Source organism: Schistocerca nitens, chromosome 8 (genome assembly GCF_023898315.1).
Source record: "Schistocerca nitens isolate TAMUIC-IGC-003100 chromosome 8, iqSchNite1.1, whole genome shotgun sequence".
Lineage (NCBI taxonomy): Eukaryota > Metazoa > Arthropoda > Insecta > Orthoptera > Acrididae > Schistocerca > Schistocerca nitens.
Genome location: NC_064621.1, coordinates 454,203,631 through 454,227,578, shown reverse-complemented (window position 1 = coordinate 454,227,578; position 23,948 = coordinate 454,203,631). Strand labels below are relative to the sequence as shown.

At 41.9% G+C, this 23,948-nt stretch overlaps 1 protein-coding gene across 1 annotated transcript in view; it reads right to left on the bottom strand.

The window, feature by feature from the left end:
- LOC126199609 (lachesin-like) overlaps positions 1–23,948 on the bottom strand; it is a 423,616-nt gene that overhangs the window by 319,291 nt on the left and 80,377 nt on the right. The window contains exon 2 of the mRNA XM_049936537.1: positions 23,252–23,459. Within this exon, the coding sequence (XP_049792494.1) occupies positions 23,252–23,309 (58 nt within the window). The 5' untranslated portion in view covers positions 23,310–23,459. The remainder of the gene's footprint in view (positions 1–23,251; positions 23,460–23,948) is intronic.

Genomic DNA, 23,948 nt, shown 5'->3' with positions numbered 1-23,948 from the left:
TGATGAGCAGGTACTGGAAATCGCCAAACACTGCATATCTTTGGACTGTTATGGTATGACACTGAAAGACTTCAGAAGCTTAGTTCATAACTACTGTAAGATGGATAAGATGAACACAACATTTGACAAACACATTAAAATGACTGGAAACGACTGGGCTTATGATTTCTTGCAGAGACGAAACCATTGCCTTCGGATCCCACAGGAAACTCCTTTCGGAAATTTGATGGGGTCCAGAAAATAGGAAACGAGCATCTTCTACGATAATCTTTCTACGCTAATGGTGAGGTATAATTTGAACCTCATCGCATATTTAACATAGATGAATGGGGAATAACAACTGTTCCTAAAAATATCCCGAAAGTGATTGCAACATGTGACAGGAAGCCCTTAGGTAAAACTGCATCCGTAGAAACAAATCAGTTGATAAAGCTTGTATATCGTACTGGAGCTGCGAGGAGTTGTATCCCTCCAGAAATAATATTTTCTCGGAGAAGGATGAAGGAGTGTTTAAAGTACGGTGCCACTCCTGGGTCACTAATGATGTGTTCGGACACTGGGTACATCAACTTAGATCTGTATCCCACATCGGTACAACATTTTGAGAAACGTACACAGCCCACAGAAGAAAATCCAGTCTTATTAATTCTGGATAATCATTCGTCACATTTGAGCCTGAATGCTGTCCTTCATTGCAGGGACTATAACATGCATGTGCTTATCAATGCTCCACACAGCAGCCACAAACGGCAGCCCCTGTATCGCAGCTTTACAAGTCACTGAACGACTTTTATTCACGAGAATGCGACCAGTGGTACATTAATATGCAATTACGCAAGAATGTATTGCTGAATTGTTTGGAAACGCTTATCGAATGATGGCCACAATGACGAAGACAACAAGATACGCTACATTTATCCAGTCGATCGTCACATATTCACCGAGTAAGATTTAATGCCTTCGACCGCAACAGACCAAAATGACAAATTTCATGGTGCAATGTTTAGTTAAAGCTGGATCTTTCCAGAGTCAAAATTCACAGACATCTGCAGATGAACCGCAACGAGGATGAGATACCTAAGTTTCCACAAAGAAGTAATTTTTTTCCAAGAAGAAAAGATTGCAAAAGACAAATTGCAATTAACAGGACAATAAATAAAGAAATCAAAGAGAAAACTGTTTGATTAAAATCAAGCAAACAAGAAGAAAGTGGAGAAATACTTAAGTACGTCGATGGAAAAATCCACAAACTTTTCACTGTACCGGCTGTACTGAAAAGTACAATAATCCACCAACAGAAGTCTGGGTTCAATGCCTAAAGTGCGAGGAGTGGTAGCATGAATCCTGCTATTGTTATGAAAGTTCTGGACACTTCATTTGTGATCTCTGTTAAGTAGCTTTACCTCCGATTGGAATAATTTTAAATGTTTTTGTTCGCAGGCCGCAGAATTGTTCATAAAAGCAAATGCTGTATGAACAGTAACAACTATAGACTCAGAAAAAAAGGTATATTATGATTATGTACGCTGCAATTGAAATGAAGAAGATGAACTGAATGGCACAAACGTTTTTCTCATGTTATAGTAATGGGCGAGTTTACCCCGCTAGATAGGCATTCTTAACCCACGGTCGTGAAAGACCGCACATTTGCATTACATTTTGTACTAAGTGCGAATTACAGTTTAAATTGTACAGTATGACTTTCTTACTTTGTTGTATAACATGAAAAAGTCAAATGAAAAGCAAGTTAAAATGTAATTGTAATTTGTGAAGTCTCCTTCAGAATATCGCTAATTAAGCCTTAGTGCGAAATCTTTCCGCACTTCACTCTACATAACTTGAACATTTTGTTCACGTAGTAAAAGATCCGCTTCAGATGCCAGTAATTTCTTATTTACTGCACGACCAGTTTCGAAGCTACCAACAGCGAACAAGAGCCGGAGCTGCTAGCATAGAAATACTACCTGTTTGGCACACAAGCATTAGGCTTTGAAACCGGTCGTGCAACAAATAAAAATTAATGTCAATTGAAGCGGATTGCTTATTATATAAATATATTTCTCAGTTGCTAATGTTCGCCTGATCTATTTTTTTTTAAACATTTTGCTTGCACATTCCTTTTCCTCTACCGTCTCCACTGCCATGTCTTCTTTTCTGCTGATCTCTAGCAAATTTTCTGATGTTACAGCACTTCGCCGCAGCAGTTGGCGAAGTTATTTCCCGCAATCTCTTTCCTTGCTTGCACTGCGAGGTTTTCTTTCCAAGAAGAGGTGCCTCTCCACGCCTCTACTTATACGATGACCGTCACGAAAGCGTCAGTATTTCTGTGGAGAAGTCATAGTATGCCAAATTATGATGCTATCCGTACATCTGGGTGCGATCACTAACTTCAGTCTAGGAGACAGTAGACAGAAAGCGGTTTCAGAGCATAGGGAAGAAGTACCACATCAAGCGCAGTCCGGAAGTAAAAGCTCTGCGACGGTCTGAGTGGTAAGTAGGGCTGCAGTCCGAGTTGTGAGGCCAGCAGGGAGGGTGTTAGGATACGAGTATGTTAATTACGGTAGTTGCTGGGCGCGGACGAAGGACTGTGACGTAACAGCGCTAGGTACTTTGTGCTGCAGTGCGGCTGTACCTATTCCTGTGACCAAGTTATTTCCCGCTACAGCAGGATCTACTGTTCGCGTTCGCGATTAATAGCTGTTCGGCCACAGAGAGGAAAACAGACCACCTGCCCCCAGAGAGTGCCGGGGTGCTGGGACCTTCGTGTTCCTTGAACTTTGACTGGACGGGTCTGGACGTGGCAAGAACAGGTGTAGAGAGCAACAAACGCCACGCGTACTGATAATTACCGACGACAGCTGCACTAAGCACATACTGTCTGAGCAGCTTACGAATTTGTATCGGTAATAGAATCACAATGATGCAAGGGTAATGAAAGTAATACGAGGGCAGTTCAATAAGTAATGCAACAAATTTTTTTTCTCGGCCAATTTTGGTTGAAAAAACCGGAAACTTCTTGTGGAATATTTTCAAACATTCCCGCTTCGTCTCGTATAGTTTCATTGACTTCCGACAGGTGGAAGCGCTGTACGGAGCTGTTAAAATGGCGTCTGTAACGGATGTGCGTTGCAAACAATGGGCAGTGATCGAGTTTCTTTTGGCGGAAAACCAGGGCATCTCAGATATTCGTAGGCGCTTGCAGAATGTCTACGGTGATCTGGCAGTGGACAAAAGCACGGTGAGTCGTTGGGCAAAGCGTGTGTCATCATCGCCGCAAGGTCAAGCAAGACTGTCTGATCTCCCGCGTGCGGGCCGGCCGTGCACAGCTGTGACTCCTGCAATGGCGGAGCGTGCGAACACACTAGTTCGAGATGATCGACGGATCACCATCAAACAACTCAGTGCTCAACTTGACATCTCTGTTGGTAGTGCTGTCACAATTGTTCACCAGTTGGGATATTCAAAGGTTTGTTCCCGCTGGGTCCCTCGTTGTCTAACCGAACACCATAAAGAGCAAAGGAGAACCATCTGTGCGGAATTGCTTGCTCGTCATGTGGCTGAGGGTGACAATTTCTTGTCAAAGATTGTTACAGGCGATGAAACATGGGTTCATCACTTCGAACCTGAAACAAAACGGCAATCAATGGAGTGGCGCCGCACCCACTCCCCTACCAAGAAAAAGTTTAAAGCCATACCCTCAGCCGGTAAAGTCATGGTTACAGTCTTCTGGGACGCTGAAGGGGTTATTCTGTTCGATGTCCTTCCCCATGGTCAAACGATCAACTCTGAAGTGTATTGTGCTACTCTTCAGAAATTGAAGAAACGACTTCAGCGTGTTCGTAGGCACAAAAATCAGAACGAACTTATCCTTCTTCATGACAACGCAAGACCTCACACAACTCTTCGCACCCGAGAGGAGCTCACAAAACTTCAGTGGACTGTTCTTCCTCACGCACCCTACAGCCCCGATCTCGCACCGTCGGATTTCCATATGTTTGGCCCAATGAAGGACGCAATCCGTGGGACGCACTACGCGGATGATGAAGAAGTTATTGATGCAGTACGACGTTGGCTCCGATATCGACCAGTGGAATGGTACCGTGCAGGCATACAGGCCCTCATTTCAAGGTGGGTAAGGCCGTAGCATTGAATGGAGATTACGTTGAAAAATAGTGTTGTGTAGCTAAAAGATTGGGGAATAACCTGGTGTATTTCAATGCTGAATAAAACAACCCCTGTTTCAGAAAAAAATATGTGCATTACTTATTGAACTGCCCTCGTACACTGATGTGGAAAAAAAGCATGGGATACCGTTATGCAAATTACAGATGGAAGCAGTATAGCATACACAAGGTTTGCGTTGTCGGAGCTGCCATTTCTACTCAGGTGACTCATGTAAAATGGTCACCGACGTGATTATGGCCGCATCACGACAGGAATTAACAGATTTTGAATGTGATATGCTTGTTGGAGCTAGACGCATTGGACTTTGCATTTCGGAAATCGTTATGGAGTTGAATGTTCTGAGATCAGCAATGTCAAGAGTGTCTCGAGAATATCTAATTTCAGGCATTACCTCTCACGGCGTCCGTCGAATAACGACTGAGAGAAGCAGTTTTTGCGTGGATTTGTCAGTGTTAACAGACTAGTAACACTGCAGAAATAACCGCTGAAGTCAACGTGGGACGTACTACGAACGTACCCCTCAGGATAGTGCGAAGAAATTTTACAACGGTCTATGCCAACAGACGACCGAAGCGAGTGCCTCAGATAACAGCACTACATCGCCTGAAGTGTCTCTCCTGTGCTCGTGACCATATCGATTGGCCTCAGACGACTGGAAAACTGTGGTCGTGTTGGTAAGACATGATGTTAGGGTTCGAGTGTGGCGCAGAGTCCATGAAGTCCTGGACGCAGGTTGTCAAAAAGACACCTTGCAAGCTGGTTGTGACTCCATAATAGTATGGGTTGTGTGGACTGGATGGTGTCCTCTGTTCCAGCTGAACCAATCATTGACTGGAAATGATTATGTTCGGGTACTTGGAGACCATCTGCAGCCAGTCATGGACTTCATGATCCCAAACATCGGTGTCATGTCACCGCACCACTGTTGTTTGCGATTGTTTGAAGATCATTCTGGGCAATTCGAGCGAATGATTTGACCACTCAGGTCGCCCGACTTGAATCCCACCGAACAACTATTCGACATTATCGAGAGGTCAATTCTTGCACAATATCGTGCACAGGCCACACTTTCGCAATTATGGACGGCTCTAAGTCAAAATCGCTCAGCATTTCTCCAGTGGACTTCCAGCGACTTGTTGAGCCCATGCCACCTCAAGTTGCTGCACTACGCAGGACAAAAGAAGGTCCGACACCGTATTTGGAGGTATCCCACGACTTCTGTCACGTCGGTATCTCCCGACATGCATTCGACACAGTTGCTTAGTGTCAGTCAGTGCACTAAGCACTAGCTTATCGAGTGTATGATCAAGTTTGTCGCTTTAATTGGGGTTTTCCTTGCTGACAGAACTGTACACGTCGTGTTTAACGGAACGAAATATGTAGTACAAATGTTACAGGGATCTTACGTAGGCGTGCATGCGTGTGTACATGCGTTTTCCTGTGTGTGCGCGAGCGCGGTCTAGTCGATAACGTCCAAACGCCATTACTATATTCAGAGACGACACTGTTCCTTGTACGAAAGTAGCTATGCTAGAAAACAGTTAATAAGCTGCACTATATTCGCCGAAAGGTAGTAAGGTAATTTTGACATATTTCGATAGTCTTCACTTTTGACAAAGTTTTGTCTCCGTTCTTTTATTATTTGTATAAGTTTTAGACTTTCATACGAGCAAAATTATGTATGTACCGATGGAGCCGTAACCGTGAGATACGTTTCGGCAGTTCATTCCATTATCAAATGGACCATAAAAGCACTTAGCGTTGGCAAGTACGTTACTAAATTGTCGCTGAATGGCCATATGTGTACTTTTGGGATGTACGCTTCGTATTACGTGTTGAGCAGATGCCGTTTAATTGATGCTCGATGCTGTAGGATTCATTTTACAATTTGGTGAACTTCTGAGACTTGTGGAAAAAATGAATACACCCCTAGCAGCTACAGTGGTTTAAAAGAGACTGCGACACACTTACAATTTTTTCAGCCGCAACATTGATGAAGTACATAAGTGGACAATGCACACAGTTCTCACTGTTCGTAAAAGTACAAAAATGAGTACAATGCGTCATTAGTGTGCACCAGATTGTACAGTATGATAGAGCTTTCTTGTAGATTATCTTTGGTGCCAGGCCAGCTTTCTAACGTTACATATTGCCTTTCTGACCTTCCAACGATGCCATGATAATATGTCCCACAACCGTACCTCCACTGGCCAATTTTCTCCAAGTTTGCTGATGATTCTGTGGTGTACGGGAAGGACTCGTCGTTGAGTGACTGTAGGAGGACACAGGATGACTTGGAGAGGATTTGTGATTGGTGTAAAGAATGGCAGCTAACTCTAAATATAGATAAATGTAAATTAATGCAGATGAATAGGAAAAAGTATCCTGTAATGTTTGAATACCCCATTATTAGTGTAGTGCTTTACACAGTCACGCCAATTAAATATTTGGGCGTAACATTGCAGAGCGATATGAAGTGGGACAAGCACGTAATAGCAGTTGTGGGGAAGGCGGATAGTCGTCTTCGGTTCATTGGTAGAATTTGGGGAAGATGTGGTTCATCTGTAAAGGAGACCGCTTATAAAACACTAATTCGACCTATTCTTGAGTACTGCTCGAGCGTTTGGGATTCCTATCAGGTTGGATTGAGGGAGGACATAGAAGCAATTCAGAGGCGGGTTGCTAGATTTGTTACTGATAGTTTTGATCATCACGCGAATGTTACGGAAATGCTTCAGGAACTCGGGTGGGAATCTCTAGAGGAAAGGAGGCGTTCTTTTCATGAATCGCTACTGAGGAAATTTAGAGAACCAGCATTTGAGGCTGACTGCAGTACAATTTTACTGCCGCCAACTTACATTTCGCGGAAAGACCACAAAGACAAGATAAGAGAGATTAGGGCTCGTACAGAGGCATATAGGCAGTCATATTTGCCTCGTTCTGTTTGGGAGTGGAACACCGAGAGAAGATGCTAGTTGTGGTACGAGGTACCCTCCGCCACGCATCGTATGGTGGATTGCGGTGTATGTATGTAGATGCAGATGTAGATGTAGATGTAATTCGTAGGTTGCTTAAGCCTCGTTCCATTTCCTCTTGAAGCTCATCTCTAAGCAGTTAGATGGTTCAAATGGCTCTGAGCACTATGGGACTCAACATCTTAGGTCATAAGTCCCCTAGAACTTAGAACTACTTAAACCTAACTAACCTAAGGACATCACACACACCCATGCCCGAGGCAGGATTCGAACCTGCGACCGTAGCAGTCCCGCGGTTCCGGACTGCAGCGCCAGAACCGCTAGACCACCGCGGCCGGCAAGCAGTTAGATACTCCTCTCTTGAGACTTAATGTTCTTTCCAGAAGCAGACTTTATCTATTATTTTCCTAAAGCAAGGCTCGTATGTGAGACGGTCTCCTCTGTTGTCATAAGAGTTAAACTAGAAACTAAACTCTGACGATTTTCCAGATGGTAACTGGCGATGAGCTTGGTTTTCAGTAAGATACGAATCCTTTGTGCGAAAGAATCAGAGTTGAACGACCTGCTGCAGCCCAGTAACTGTGTTGCTCAGAGCAGAATTACTGCAGTCACGAAATGAAATATTGCTGTCACACTGCAGCGGAAGTTCCGGCCGTGTTTTTACTGCAGAGGGAGGGACGCAACGGAAGTTACCGGGGGCGGAATACGTACTGGCCCAGAGAGTTGTTCGGAAATACAAACGCTTTCTCTTTCAATACAAAATGATTAATAGCCTTCCTGGTTTTTGAATAGCAAATGTCGCCCCTTCTGTTATTATATTAGCTTCGCTTCTTCCACAGACCATTGACTGCATAAGCTTCATTTGGACACAGTTACTGTGTTTTCTATAAGAATCTTGTTTGGTACGAAAACATTACAATTGTGCCCATAGTTTCTCGAGTAATAAAGTTACAACATACATTGGAATAGCACTTGAAAATCACTTCCGCATGTGTAGTTTGTTTAGATAAAGAAAACGATTCGGAGATAATGTTTCCGGAAAATGAAGTTACGTAAGGTGAGGTAATTAATACTTTTGTCGAAAAAATGGAGTTGATGTCATCAACATAAAAAGAAAACGTGAGTTAGTGCTAGTGATCAGTATAGATGGAGCCAGACCTCAGTTGCACCGGAATTCTGAGGGAATTAGCCGTTGCAAAGTTGACAGAATACCCCGGCATTCGACTGAACTGATTTACACGGACCATAGACCGATCCATCGGTTTTCCAATCTCCTGTTTAAGAAATGCCGAACATCATGTTGGAAGTGCGGTGGAGCACCATCCTGTGGTACGTTTAGCTCCCTGCTTGCTTTATTCGTCGACTTCCGCGGGCTACGCGTGAAACTTGCCCGCACGCGTTCAACCGTTTCTTCGCTCACTGCAGGCCGACCCATTGATTTCCCCTTACAGAGGCATCCAGAAGCTTTAAACTGCGCATACCATCGCCGAATGGAGTTAGCAGTTGGTGGATCTTTGTTGAACTTCGTCCTGAAGTGTCGTTGCACTGTTGTGACTGACTGATGTGAGTGCATTTCAAGCACGACATACGCTTTCTCGGCTCCTGTCGCCATTTTGTCTCACTGCGCTCTCGAGTGCTCTGGCGGCAGAAACCTAAAGTGCGGCTTCAGTCGAACAAAACTTTATGAGTTTTTCTACGTATCTGTAGTGTGTCGTGACCATATGTCAATGAATGGGGCTACAGTGAATTTATGAAATCGCTTCAATCATTTGTAATAGCCCTGTATAGTTTAAAATAGCTGTGTATATTGCTAACGCTACTTCAGCCAAAAGAATCTTTATTCAAGAAAGGGTTCAACTCATGTTTTCTTGTCCGCTGCCGCTAGCGTTTTCTTCTGCCAATAAAGCCGTCTAAAATATTTACAACAGACTCATGGTGGCTTGCTAATGCATCAGAGAATGAAGCGTTCCTTGACTCAGTCAATCGATTTCTTTCCGCGATGATTGCAGTTCAGGTTATTCTGTTTTCGATGTGATACAGCGCGGGACGTTACACGGAGCCCGGCAATCCCTAACTGACGTGGAGAGAGTTGTGATGGTTTTCCGGGTACCAGCAGTAATAAAGCTCCACTTACCTTTGCCGAAGATGCAGTCTATTGTCATTGCCAACTGAGATACCCAAGTCTGACTCTCGACCCGTTCTCAAAGATTTATTTCCGCCAGTACCTCATCTCCTACATTCCATGCTTCACGAAAGCTCTCCTGCAAAACTTAGAAGACAAACGCTCCTAGAGGAAAGGTTATTGCGGAGATATGGCTTACACGCAGAATGAAATTCTCACTCTGTTTAGCAATCTGCTCTCTTTGAAATACCGAACACGTTTCCAGTGCTTTGAATGAACAATGAATATAAACTTAGGATAGTTTCACGGTTATGTTTAGTTTAATGAGATTCAATTTGCTGTAAGCGTTTGCTGTACAATACTTATAATTTGGAAGAATACAGGGAATGATTAATTGTTATGGGCCGTTATTGTATTCTGTAAGGAAGACCGGCAAATGAAATAACAATAATAGTAATATTAATAATAATGATAATAGAACCTAATGTAAATAAGAAATGGGAAGCAATGAGGAAATCTACAAAAATATAGAGAAAACATCAGAAGTAATGAATAAAAGAAGATTAATCTTTTTCGGACACCTCTACCGAACGAATGTGAACAGGCCTATGAAACAGATATTCCTGTGTTTCTGAAAGGAGAAATCGACAGAATGCAGAAGAAATAGAAACTGGGAACAACATGGACAGAAGAAAGGAAAAGACAACATGAAGATGGAGTACTGGAAAAATAGAAAAAAACAAGGAAATCAGAGGAATTGAGATCGTCACGTGATCCAAGTTGGTCAACACGAAAATAAAAAATGATACTGTTTACATACGTAAATTTACACCTCCTCTCCGCGAGGTTGGGCCTTAATGCATGATGTCTCGGCAGTGATTCTGGTGTACAATTGCAAATCAGCGTAACGATAGGAATAATAAGTATTTTTTTATTGACCACTTCAACTACAAATAAATAATGGAGCAATGACATTTTTTAAGTAGTGCATTCTATGCTCAGCTAAATATCTGAACTCTGAGAGCGAACTCTATCACGTCATTACAAAATGAACGAAAAATATGGATTAGAACGTTAACACAATCCTGAAATGTCTTGTATCTCTCTTAACACGCTTCAGACAACCTAGAAAATGCTGGAAATGAGTTAGTGAGATGCAGTTGTCAGTAAGTTGTCGCCAAGAACAAATTAATCCATTTCGTTTATTCGACAGCAAGGTCATTGGAAGTAGTATATAATAAACCTGTAATGAATACAAAATGTTAGCAGGTGAGCAGCGGGACTTCTCACTGAAGTGAATACACATTTCAAGGACCGCTGTGGCAGTTACATATATAGGTAGTGAGGTACTCCAGGTGTTACATAATTTAACGGGAGGAGTATTAATTATGCAGTTCTGCAAGGAACCTCACTCATGACTGCACTGCGTCGCTCGGAGAACTCTGAAACATTCTATTCCAAACTTTTCCCTCCTGATTCAACTAGACGCCGTGGTATGTGTACAGATGTTTAATATAATGCTACAAGAAAACTTCTTGGAGTTTGGTTATGAGGTAGAATAATCATATATTTTGTTAGTCGTCCCTCATCTTAGTAACAGAATGACCATTGCAACAGGATTTTAACCATTTGTAGTTAAATATTTCACCGTTGCAAAGAAGACGTGACGTGGGTACATTTAGTACTATACAATATATTTCCAGTTGTTGATAATGTCAAGTTGATGTAGGAATGAATTATCCGTTGTTAACTAATTAGGTAGTGCAAAATGAGTTACAAATTTCATTTTGAGATTTTTACGTCTTTGTGGAACATTTATCGTCACTTTCCGGTAATATTTCTTCCTTCGTACGTCTATCGTACATTTTTGCCTGTCCCCTTTCTCTTCCTTAATCTGCTGAGTACCTCGTTCAGTTATATGTACTATAACATTTCAAGATTTAATCTTGGCTCCGTCTACCTTGCAACCGTCCTTTCATCGACTGTTCGTTCCAGGCATTTTCTTGTCTCCCCTCACCTTCATTTCATTGTCAACTCTGTTTCAACCTTTTCTTGTTTTGTCTAGTTTCTATGAGTATTTGTTTAAGCAATAGCTTAGTATTTGCATCTCGCAACTGAACTGCTAGTTCTGTAACATTTGTGGCTACTGTTTGAAACTCCGGTTCTGTTTCTACCGCTGTTTCCTACACTTGTATAATGATGCTTGGAGCAGCCAGTTCAGTTGTCCCGTCAATAGAATCCACCTCAATTCCTTTCAGATTCTCCTGAACTCGAGTAAACAGCCAGGCAATTGATACTCTCTGTCTTAAAATTGTCTAAGCGGATGCTGTTGGGTCGAAAACATCAGTCCGCCACACGGTCGTTATGTAAAACTGACCTACCACACCTCTCCGTGGCTCTTCCAACTAACCGAAGGTGTCACTTATACAACGGCTACCTGAATTAATTAGAATATCTCTACAAAACTATAATGAAGTGTGAATTTTCTGACATAAACCACAATACCTCTTACCGCAACTGGTAAGTATGAATGAACCCAATACTTGCAACACACTCTGTCTATAGTGCTTCGATAGCAAGGGTTCTGTATTCTGTCACAAGTATTTGTTACCTTAATACACAGAGTTGTCGCAACAACACCTACACGACCAAATTCAAGTACCATACTTCTCTGGCAGTTTGGGGTTAACACAGAATGCTCAGATCTGAAGAAATAAGTCACATAAATCGTCTTGTGCTAGTTTTCCTCTTATATCTAACAAACGCGCAACACTCTCTCAAAATTGGTCTACAAAACAAGAGATACGAATATCTACGTACGTAGACACACATACACCTGAAGATCTATTGTAATGTTGATTATTGAGAAGTTATTTGTTTGCAATTTTAAATGGATATATGGACTATTATCTCTGTTATGTTTGATGCAATTACTACGCAAAGAGTAAATGAACCTAAATGTTTTTCTGGCATATTTCAGCTGCTCGGTTTTGCTTAAGATATTCATATCGAACGTAATAGAAAAATGTTGACTAATGTAAATACCAGTCAAGTACATAAGTGAAAAGACTAACCAGAGCTAATTTACCGTGCCAGATGCTTTTCAGTGAATGACAATAGCACATCTGTAGAAAATCTAAAAATAATATGTTTGCTGTCACATTAATGTACTCTCTTGTTATGCCCCGTGTTCAGGTCTCGGTCCGGTACCCAGTTTCAATCTGACAGGAAGGTTCGTACAGAAAATGCTGTTTGAACTGTAATATTGGCTACGTTTCCGTATCATTATATGTAACCTCTGCGTTTTTTAATTTTGTTCAAGCTTTGGTCCAGAAGGAAAAGTATTTCTATGAATTTAAAAAACTGTAATCGCAGACGTGGCATTTCATAAACGATTTGTTGACGTTGGGATTGCAAGACATTTCGATGGTCAGGTGCGAGCGTGAAGTATCTCTGAGAAAACTCGGTTGTTTTATGAAAATAATAATAGTTCTAATCACGTTGGAAGGCGGAGTAGGTTGAAAGAATTCAGAGACAGGTTATTCAGACGAACCGTGCTATATTTTACAAGGAGAGACAAGTGGAACTCAGAACCCTCTGGAAAACGATTGCTTCAGTATTTTGCATTAATTCACTGATGTTTCGAGAAGAAGATTTTATTACGAAAATCTACACAGAAGAGGAGAGCACAAGGGGTAAGACCAAAGAAGAATTACAAGAGAGAAGATGTATTTTAATATCATCGCAGAAGATGCTGGGTAGGAGAAACTGAAGATGCAACAAACAATTTACAATAAGAAGCTGTTCCTTCAAGAGAAAACAGCTATACTATGATTCCTGTAAGCAGCAACCGGAATTATTTTGTGTTATGTGAAGCAGAAGAGAAATTGAATTTTACTGTACTATTGACAGATTGCAAGATGAGACCAACCGGTATTGTTCTGTGCACTGAAATGAGAACTGCTTTAAAACTGAGCTTTAACAGCAAAAGGACCAAAGGTTCCATTCATTTTAAAGTGAAATTGATAAACAAACGATCTGTCACATCAATACGTAACTCCACAGTCATCATTGATAAAACTAAAAATCTATGCCCAAAAGCTATAACCCGTCATAGTCCATTCGCGCTTTCTGATCCAAAACAGTGAAAAACGCTGGAGTATCATGGAGACATATTTAAAATTTATTAATTCATTTTTCTAATCGACGATCTAGCAACTGCCATTTTACTGCGGTTCTGCCATTTTCCGAGAACAGCAGCATTGAGATGGCTGCAAGGAACTTCCTCCACTGCAGCGCAATTCCAGGTGAATTATACCTGCAGTTCAGCGATTATCATTCAGCCGCATCCCTTGTTTTACACAGGGGGAAAATAGAATTTCGACAGACTGTTAAATTAAAGTGAAGAAAGACAGGAGAGCACGGTTAGCATTTGTTTAAGTAAATAATTGACAGTTGTTGTTGTTGTGGTCTTCAGTCCTGAGACTGGTTTGATGCAGCTCTCCATGCTACTCTATCCTGTGCAAGCTTCTTCATCTCCCAGTACCTACTGCAACCTACATCCTTCTGAATCTGCTTAGTGTATTGATCTCTTGGTCTCCCTCTACGATTTTTACCCTCCACGCTGCCCTCCAATGCTAAATTTGTGATCCCTTGATGCCTCAAAACATGTCCTACCAACCGATCCCTTCTTCTAGTCAAGTTGTGCCACAAACTTCTCTTCTCCCCAATCCTATTCAATACCTCCTCATTAGTTACGTGATCTACCCACCTTATCTTCAGCATTCTTCTGTAGCACCACATTTCGAAAGCTTCTATTCTCTTCTTGTCCAAACTAGTTATCGTCCATGTCTCACTTCCATACATGGCTACACTCCATACAAACACTTTCAGAAACGACTTCCTGACACCTAAATCTATACTCGATGTTAATAAATTTCTCTTCTTCAGAAACGATTTCCTTGCCATTGCCAGTCTACATTTTATATCCTCTCTACTTCGACCATCATCGGTTATTTTACTCCCTAAATAGCAAAACTCCTTTACTACTTTAAGTGTCTCATTTCCTAATCTAATTCCCTCAGCATCACCCGACTTAATTCGACCACATTCCATTATCCTTGTTTTGCTTTTGTTGATGTTCATCTTATATCCTCCTTTCAAGACACTGTCCATTCCGTTCAACTGCTCTTCCAAGTCCTTTGCTGTCTCTGACAGAATTACAATGTCATCGGCGAACCTCAAAGTTTTTATTTCTTCTCCATGAATTTTAATACCTACTCCGAATTTTTCTTTTGTTTCCTTTACTGCTTGCTCAATATACAGATTGAATAACATCGGGGAGAGGCTACAACCCTGTCTCACTCCTTTCCCAACCACTGCTTCCCTTTCATGCCCCTCGACTCTTATAACTGCTATCTGGTTTCTGTACAAATTGTAAATAGCCTTTCGCTCCCTGTATTTTACCCCTGCCACCTTCAGAATTTGAAAGAGAGTATTCCAGTCAACATTGTCAAAAGCTTTCTCTAAGTCTACAAATGCTAGAAACGTAGGTTTGCCTTTTCTTAATCTTTCTTCCAAGATAAGTCGTAAGGTCAGTATTGCCTCACGTGTTCCAACATTTCTACGGAATCCAAACTGATCTTCCCCTAGGTCGGCTTCTACCAGTTTTTCCATTCGTCTGTAAAGAATTCGCGTTAGTATTTTGCAGCTGTGGCTTATTAAACTGATAGTTCGGTAATTTTCACATCTGTCAACACCTGCTTTCTTTGGGATTGGAATTATTATATTCTTCTTGAAGTCTGAGGGTATTTCGCCTGTCTCATACATCGTGCTCACCAGATGGTAGAGTTTTGTCATGACTGGCTCTCCCGAGGCTGTCAGTAGTTCTAATGGAATGTTGTCTACTCCCGGGGCCTTGTTTCGACTCAGGTCTTTCAGTGCTCTGTCAAACTCTTCACGCAGTATCTTATCTCCCATTTCGTCTTCATCTACATCCTCTTCCATTTCCATAATATTGTCCTCAAGTACATCGCCCTTGTATAAACCCTCTATATACTCCTTCCACCTTTCTGCCTTCCCTTCTTTGCTTAGAACTGGGTTGCCATCTGAGCTCTTGATATTCATACAAGTGGTTCTCTTCTCTCCAAAGGTCTCTTTAATTTTCCTGTAGGCAGTATCTATCTTACCCCTAGTGAGACAAGCCTCTACATCCTTACATTTGTCCTCTAGCCATCCCTGCTTAGCCATTTTGCACTTCCTGTCGATTTCATTTTTGAGACGTTTGTATTCCTTTTTGCCTGCTTCATTTACTGCATTTTTATATTTTCTCCTTTCATCAATTAAATTCAGTATTTCTTCTGTTACCCAAGGATTTCTATTAGCCCTCGTCTTTTTACCTACTTGATCGTCTGCTGCCTTCACCACTTCATCCCTCAGAGCTACCCATTCTTCTTCTACTGTATTTCTTTCCCCCATTCCTGTCAATTGTTCCCTTATGCTCTCCCTGAAACTTTCTACAACCTCTGGTTCTTTCAGTTTATCCAGGTCCCATCTCCTTAAATTCCCACCTTTTTGCAGTTTCTTCAGTTTCAATCTGCAGTTCATAACCAATAGATTGTGGTCAGAATCCACATCTGCCCCAGGAAATGTCTTACAATTTAAAACCTGGTTCCTAAATCTCTGTCTTACCATTATATAATCTATCTGAAACCTGTCAGTATCTCCAGGCTTCTTCCATGTATACAGCCTCCTTTCATGATTCTTGAACCAAGTGTTAGCTATGATTAAGCTATGCTCTGTGCAAAATTCTACAAGGCGGCTTCCTCTTTCATTCCTTCCCCCCAATCCATATTCACCTACTATGTTTCCTTCTCTCCCTTTTCCTACTGATGAATTCCAGTCACCCATGACTATTAAATTTTCGTCTCCCTTCACCACCTGAATAATTTCTTTTATCTCGTCATACATTTCATCAATTTCTTCATCATCTGCAGAGCTAGTTGGCATATAAACTTGTACTACTGTAGTAGGCATGGGCTTTGTGTCTATCTTGGCCACAATAATGCGTTCACTATGCTGTTTGTAGTAGCTAACCCGCACTCCTATTTTTTTATTCATTATTAAACCTACTCCTGCATTACCCCTATTTGATTTTGTATTTATAACCCTGTAATCACCTGACCAAAAGTCTTGTTCCTCCTGCCACCGAACTTCACTAATTCCCACCATATCTAACTTTAACCTATCCATTTCCCTTTTCAAATTTTCTAACCTACCTGCCCGATTAAGTGATCTGACATTCCACGCTCCGATCCGTAGAACGCCAGTTTTCTTTCTCCTGATAACGACGTCCTCTTGAGTAGTCCCCGCCCGGAGATCCGAATGGGGGACTATTTTACCTCCGGAATATTTTACCCAAGAGGACGCCATCATCATTTAATCATACAGTAGAGCTGCATGTCCTCGGGAAAAATTACGGCTGTAGTTTCCCCTTGCTTTCAGCCGTTCGCAGTACCAGCACAGCAAGGCCGTTTTGGTTAATGTTACAAGGCCAGATCAGTCAATCATCCAGACTGTTGCCCCTGCAACTACTGAAAAGGCTGCTGCCCCTCTTCAGGAACCACATGTTTGTCTGGCCTCTCAACAGATACCCCTCCGTTGTGGTTGCACCTACGGTACGGCCATCTGTATCGCTGAGGCACGCAAGCCTCCCCACCAACGGCAAGGTCCATGGTTCATGGGGGAAGTAATTGACAGTATTGTACAGTATATCAATGTATTGACAGTAACAGGAATGTATCACCCAGTTTGAATTTATCATCGTACACTAAAATCAGAAGTGGGCCAACATTCTGAACTGTGATAAGCTAAAGAGGTTAAAGGCTATAGTTATCTTTGTTTTGTTTAAAAAAAACGAGATTGAAGACGGGAATTAGTTTGAAATACAACAAAAGATTTCAGTAATTGTTGAAATGGCTCTAAGAACTATGGGACTTAACATCTGAAGTCATCAGTCCCCTAGACTTAAAACTACTTAAACCTAAATAACTAAGGACATCACACACATCCATGCCCGAGACAGGATTCGAACCTGTGACCGTAGCAGCAGAGCGGTTCCGGACTGAAGTGCCTATAACCGCTTGGCCAATTACATTAATGTGACAGCCACCATGGTATTAGATTTAATACACATATGCTTCAGCCATGCACTGCGCCGTCCTTAGCAGGGTAACTTAACTCTAATTAGGCTTCTCACATACATACGTGGCCGGTATTTACAATAATCAACATTTTACTATTGCTTTCGATCTGAATGTCTCAGCAACACTGAGCGGCCAACACACGTCAGGAGAACGTTTAGGTTCTCTTGCTTTTTGCGTAATAACTGTATCAGACGTCACAGAGGTAATAGCCCACATAGCCATTTATCATAGCAATCAGTTAACTTCTTAGTAATCTAGATTACAGTCTTATCGGACTACGTGTATTTGCTCGCAGGTCGCTTATGGGTTGGCGGTGTGTCGGCCGTGTCATTGCTCGGTCACTGCTTTTAGGGTTGGTTGCGTTTTCCGTCCTAGTGTTTGTGAAATTTTGTGGAGTTTGTGATGGTGTCTGCTCAGTTATTTTAATGCTGTATCTGTGCTGGTGTGAGAGCAGTCGGTCGGTTGGGGTGGAGTAGCGAGGAATTCTACAGGGGCGTAGTTTGTCCATGCCTGCTGGTGGTCTCTGCACAGTGTCGAAGTGTGTGGGGCTTTTCCCATTGCTACGAGGTCCGTGGCTCACCGACCCTGTTCACGAAAGTTGAGTTTGGATTTAATTCACCAGGAAGCCAAGACTGTTGTGCCGTTTGGTTCTCGTTGTTCTCTGTTGGGACGTTCTCACGAGCAACAACGTGTGTGTTCGAGTTTGCGAAGGTTCAGCCACCGTCCAGTGCAGTATAACTGTATTTGGTTATTTCCAATTAAAGTGCACCATCGGAATTGTCTACCTTGTGGCCGTTAACGTTCCGGATACCTGCTCTGGACGTTGACGTAAATTTAGGCAGTGTCCTTTCCTCACCGTGTTGTCGCTGTCCAGCACAGTTTCACGGCTCAATGTATGCTTGGTTGTGGGCGTCCATGCCTTTTACGTTTTGCGTTGAACTCCCGGTTGTGTGCTGGTCGAGTGGAGTGCAAGTTACCTTGTCGGTTGGTTCGTTGACTGTCTGTTGGTTGGGTTGTCGTCGGATCGAGAATGGTTGGGCCGACTTCCTGTCTCACGTATGTGATCGTTAGTAATTCAAGTGCTGGCCGACCCCCGAAACTTCTGAGCGCCGTTAGCTGCACTGCCTTTTCTTATTTTCTGTTGTGTGTTTTTGTATGGCTCATAACCGATGTTTTGAATGAAAGTTGAATTGTTTTAGTGGTATTTTATATCACGGGCCTTCAGCCGCTTTAAAATTAAAATTGCTTGCTTATCAAGTGTTGGATTATTTTGGCCTTCAGCCTGATTAAAATATTGTTTATAGATAAAGCCTTGGGCCTTCTGCCTACTAAAAATTATTTTAGTTGTGTTTTGAGACATGGTCCTTCTGCCATTTCGCAATTAAAGGTTTCTTGCTTGTCAGGTGTTAGATTGTTTGGGCCTTCAACCTGATTAATATATTGTTTAAAGACATAGCCTTGGTCCTTCTGCCTACTAAAAATTATTTTACTTGTGTTTTAAGTCATGGGCCTTAAGCCGTTTTAAAATTAAAGTTCCTTGCTTGTCAAGTATTAGATTATATGGCGCTTTCAGCCTAATTGAAGATAAGACCTTGTGCCTTGTGTTTTTATATTTAATGTTATCTTGGGTCTTAGATCATGGGCCTTCAGCTGTCTTTAAATTAAGGTTGTTGTTTTTCAAGTGTTAGATTTTGGGCCTCCAGCCAAATTGTAGAACTTACTTAACGTGAGGCCTTCAGCCCTCTAAATATTCTCTTTGGTGTCTGGATTTTGAATTAATGGCTTTTAGCCGTTATTTTTTAAAAAACTTAAGGTTGTTGTGCCCTTAAGGCATAAGATAGTGTGGCGTATTAAGCCGATAACTAATTTCAAGAATTTGTGCTGTAATGTTTGGCAAATATATAAAGTTATATTTGTTCCAGTGTAACTGACAGCCGCTCATTTTTTTCCATTTCCATAAATCAAACTAACTGTCCTCTCCTGCGGGTTTGGCAGGGCGTTTCATCTGTGTATGTATATATCTTTATCTCTTGTTTTCTAGGGTCGAGTGCCACACTGCGTTGCGCATATTTCAGGTATATGAGGACTGCTAACCACAAGACAGTTCCTCTGATTCATTTATTCAGATTTGAAGCATTCTGTTTTAATTCGAGTCTGTCAAACGAGCGTGGTACTTCAAGTTAAATTCGGTCATTGAGGTGCTGTTGCGAGTAAGTTGTGTATTAAAGTAATAAGTACTTGTGACAGCATAGGGAAGTGGTACTAGCGGAGCATTGTAGACAGTGTGGGTTGACAGTATTGGATTCACTCATACTTACACAGTTTTCAATAAGAGGCATTGTGGTTTACGTCAGCGAACTCATACTTACAGTTTTGTACAGTAGTACTAACTAATCCGGTAGGTTCAGTAACAGTAATAGCTTGGGTTAGTCGGAAGAGTTGCAGAGAAGTATGATAAGTAAATTTTGCGCAATGACTGTGTGGCGGACTGATGTTCTTTTTATACCTAGCAGCATGCAGTTAGACCAGCTCAACAATCTTCGGACAGAGAGTATCGATTAGGTGACTGTTTTGTTCTAGTTCAAGCAAAATCGAAAGGAATACAGATGACCTCTGTTAGTGAGGCAGTTATACCACTTTTGATATATTACCTAAATTTACACGTTATCGCTGTTCTAAATTCTTCAGTTTTATAGCATTCCACATATATTTTTGTGGTTTCTGCGTACTCAGTTGCGGTAATGTTGGTACAGTTGTTGAACGCGTCATTTATCTCTTCTTCTAGTTCGCTGTCATTTGCTCATTTCCAAAGAGTTTTCCGCCAAAAAAAGAAAACTTTCAATCGATAGTATGCTATGAGGCAGTTGTTCAAAAACTGCCGAAGAATATCATTCACCCACGCATTAGGAAGCGGGAAGGTGTTACCGTAAAGAAACACTACGCCGTTGGAGAACAATCCCTGTTGGTCATTTTGAAAGGCGCGTCGTAGTCGGTGATGGGTCTAACTGTAGTTCGCTGTAGTTACGACAGCTGCTTTAGACACAAAGTCGATGAGTAGGACGCCATTTCGATACTGAATCACTGTGGACGTAGCCTTTTTATTGCTTGATTTTTATTTGGATTTTTTGGTTTTGTCTACGAACGTGCATGAATTCGTCAACGAACACATTGTTTCCTGCATTTTGCGTGGAACCATCTGAGTTGCCAGTAACAAGGTGATTCAAAAACTTCTTACCGTTTTTGTCACACCTGGTGAGAATGTCAGTGCAGTTCATATTCGGTCTTTTTCGTCCTTATCTCTCAAAAGTCAGAGAACCCACCTGGCGCTTTTTATGGTCCAAATCACCACAAAATATTTGGTAAATAAGTGTTAATGATACTTTAGGCAAGGAGACCTTTAGCCTGTCAATAGTGAAACATGTCCTGCAGAATTTCGACTTTAATCTTTGAATTCGTCAGTCACAACTGAAAGTCGGCTTCGTTGCTTTTAATCACAAACATTCTTTCGTTCGTCATTGAACACTATGCGTAATTTTTCCCACAATGGCTTCTTTTATCAGCTATATATGAATGCTTATTATCTGTGTAACAAATTTCGATAGTGTGCTATTATTTTTATTCGCAAGCAGAATTTACGCGACGAAGGATCGTAATTTTCGTCACACATTTTAAAATCGCGCAAATCAGCAGTAAACGACCGTTCTTGCTCGCTGTTAGCGTCGTACTGGTACCAAAGATTAGAAAGATCTTGGACACGCCAAGGGGGGTGGGGTGGAGAGGGAGAATTGCGCGACTCGTCAGACTGGGCATTATTACTTTTAGAATGGACTTCGTACAACAGTACCACAAATCTACGTCTACAACTATATCAATACTCTGCAATTCACATTTAGATGCCTTACAGACGGTTCATCGAACCACCTTCAGACTTTTCTTCTACCATTCTACTGCCGAACAGCTCATGGGAAAAATAAACGCATACACATTTCGTACTAGTTCTCATTTCTCTTGTTTTATTACTTTAATCTTTCATCTATCTGCAAGTTGGCGGCAGTAAAATGTTTTTGTCATTCAGAAGGGAAACTAGTTTTGAAATTCTCGCCACAACGAAAGTAGCCTTTGTCGTTTATTTAATTACGCCCGAATTTCGATCTTTTATGCCGTGTTCAAATGACTGAGTTTATGTCTTGCAATATATGTTAACGAGATAAAGCCAATCGAAAATCGCATAAAAGGCCGCAACCTAGATCGTAATTATATAAACAACAAAAGAGTCAAATGGCGATGTGTCAATTTAAAAAAAAAAAAAAAACGAAATAGCCTTTGTTTTAATGATCGCCACCCCAACTCGCTTACGATAAGCGTGACGCTCTCTCCCATATTTTCCGGTAATACCAAACATGTTACCCTTCTTTGGACTTTTTCTGTGTCCTCCGTTAATCATATCTGGTGAGGATCCCATACTGCGCAGCAACGCTCTAGTAGAGATCAGACAAGGGTAGTGCAGGCAGTCTCTTTAGTAGACTATTTTGTAGTTAGAGCAACCACAGCTCAGATTATACATTGCTACTTCAAAATATTCCAAAAATACTGCAAAATATTGTTAAAAAATCCTTGAAACACTTTTGATAAGGAATGAAATTTCATCAAGGCCGTTTGAGCTTTACTCATGTTCCTTTATCAGGCAACACAACTGTTTCCACACTACTGTCGATCCATCTTCAGCTGACAATCTATATTGAATACAACACGTGATTTAAAAAAGAAAACAAAGAACAAAATAAAAAAAAATTAACGCTGTTATTGAATATCGAAGAGTGGCGAGAAAAAAAGAATATGTTTCTACTCACAATTTTTCACTTAATAAAGCTTGAGAGAATGCGCAATCACCCAATAATCAAGTTACAATCCCATTAATTGCGTTACCTCTTAAAAGGCTGGTCTGTACGTAATGAACACAAGGCTGTGTTATAAGAGACTCATCTCATGGTCTAAAGACTGACACTTTATCTAACGTAGTGCGAAGGTGCAGTCTACAAAGAAAGTTAACCAAATGAATTCCTGTCAGGAAAGCATCCAATCTATCGTTGAACACAATTCAGATGGTACGCTCCCTTACCTTGAGTTACTCATTACCTTAAAGGACTCTTGTATCTTTATGACATTCTCCGCAAATTCTCCACCTGTTACAGTTTCAGATTGTTCTCCAATACAACGGAGTCTTTGGTTTGCCTTCTCCACAACATTTTCTATGTAATCCCTAGGTATTTAGTTGTATTTATAGCTTTTAGATTTTGTGATTTATGGGATTTCTTTTAGCACTCACATAGATAACCACGCAGTTTCCCTTACTTTGAGTTGACTGCCACGTTTCGAAGCATATAGATATCGTGTCTAAGTAAAACTGACAGTTGTAGGTGGGTTGCAACCAGTTAGACATGCCACAAAATGGTAATGGGACACAGGGGCGCAACTATTGATGATGATGATGTTGTTTGGCTTGTGGGGCGCTCAACTGCGCGGTTATCAGCACCCGTACGAATTACAAATTCCCAGCCTTTGCTCACTCCAAACTCTCCACTTTCATGAATGATGATAACAACACAAACACCCAGTCATCTCGAGGGAGGTGAAAATCCCTGACCCCGCCAGGAATCGAACCCGGAACCTCGAGCTCGGGAAGCGAGAACGTTACCACGAGACCACGAGCTGTGGACGGGCGCCCTATCGGCGCGTACTAGTGAGCACTAGCGCTCCGTACTCACCGAGGACGTCGAGGCAGCCGAGCTGCTTCTTCATGACGCTGGTGTTGATCTGGCACATGTAGCAGCCGCGGTCCGTCTCCTTGACCTGGCGGATGTGCAGCCGCCACGTGCGCTCGCCGTCGTGCGAGACGGTGATGCGTGCGTTGTGCGTGACCACCTTGTCGTGCAGCGCCAGCACCGTCTGGTCCTCCGCCCTCAGCCACCCCACCTGCGGACAAGCGGGGGTGAGCGAACCGTGCTCATGCGTCTCCTACCTGACAAAGCAAGGCAAAAATTACCTCCAGAACAACCGACATACTCGTCTCGTGAGAATCGGCAACTGTATTGTTTTTTACAATAGGTCTCGCTTTCACGGTTCTCGGGTGTATGCCGGGTGCAGTCGTCGAAGACGAACGAAATTTCGGCGGAACAATTTGTAGTCTTAGAGAAAGCTTTTGAGAATGTTGACTAGAATACTCTCTTTCAAATTCTGAAGGTGGCAGGGGTAAAATACAGGGAGCGAAAGGCTATTTACAATTTATACAGCAAGCAGATGGCAGTTATAAGAGTCTTGGGACATGAAAGGGAAGCAGTGGTTGGGAAGAGAGTGAGACAGGGTTGTAGCCTCTCCCCGACGCTGTTCAATCTGTATATTGTGCAAGCAGTAAAGGAAACAAAAGACAAATTCGGAGTAGGTATTATAATCCATGGAGAAGAA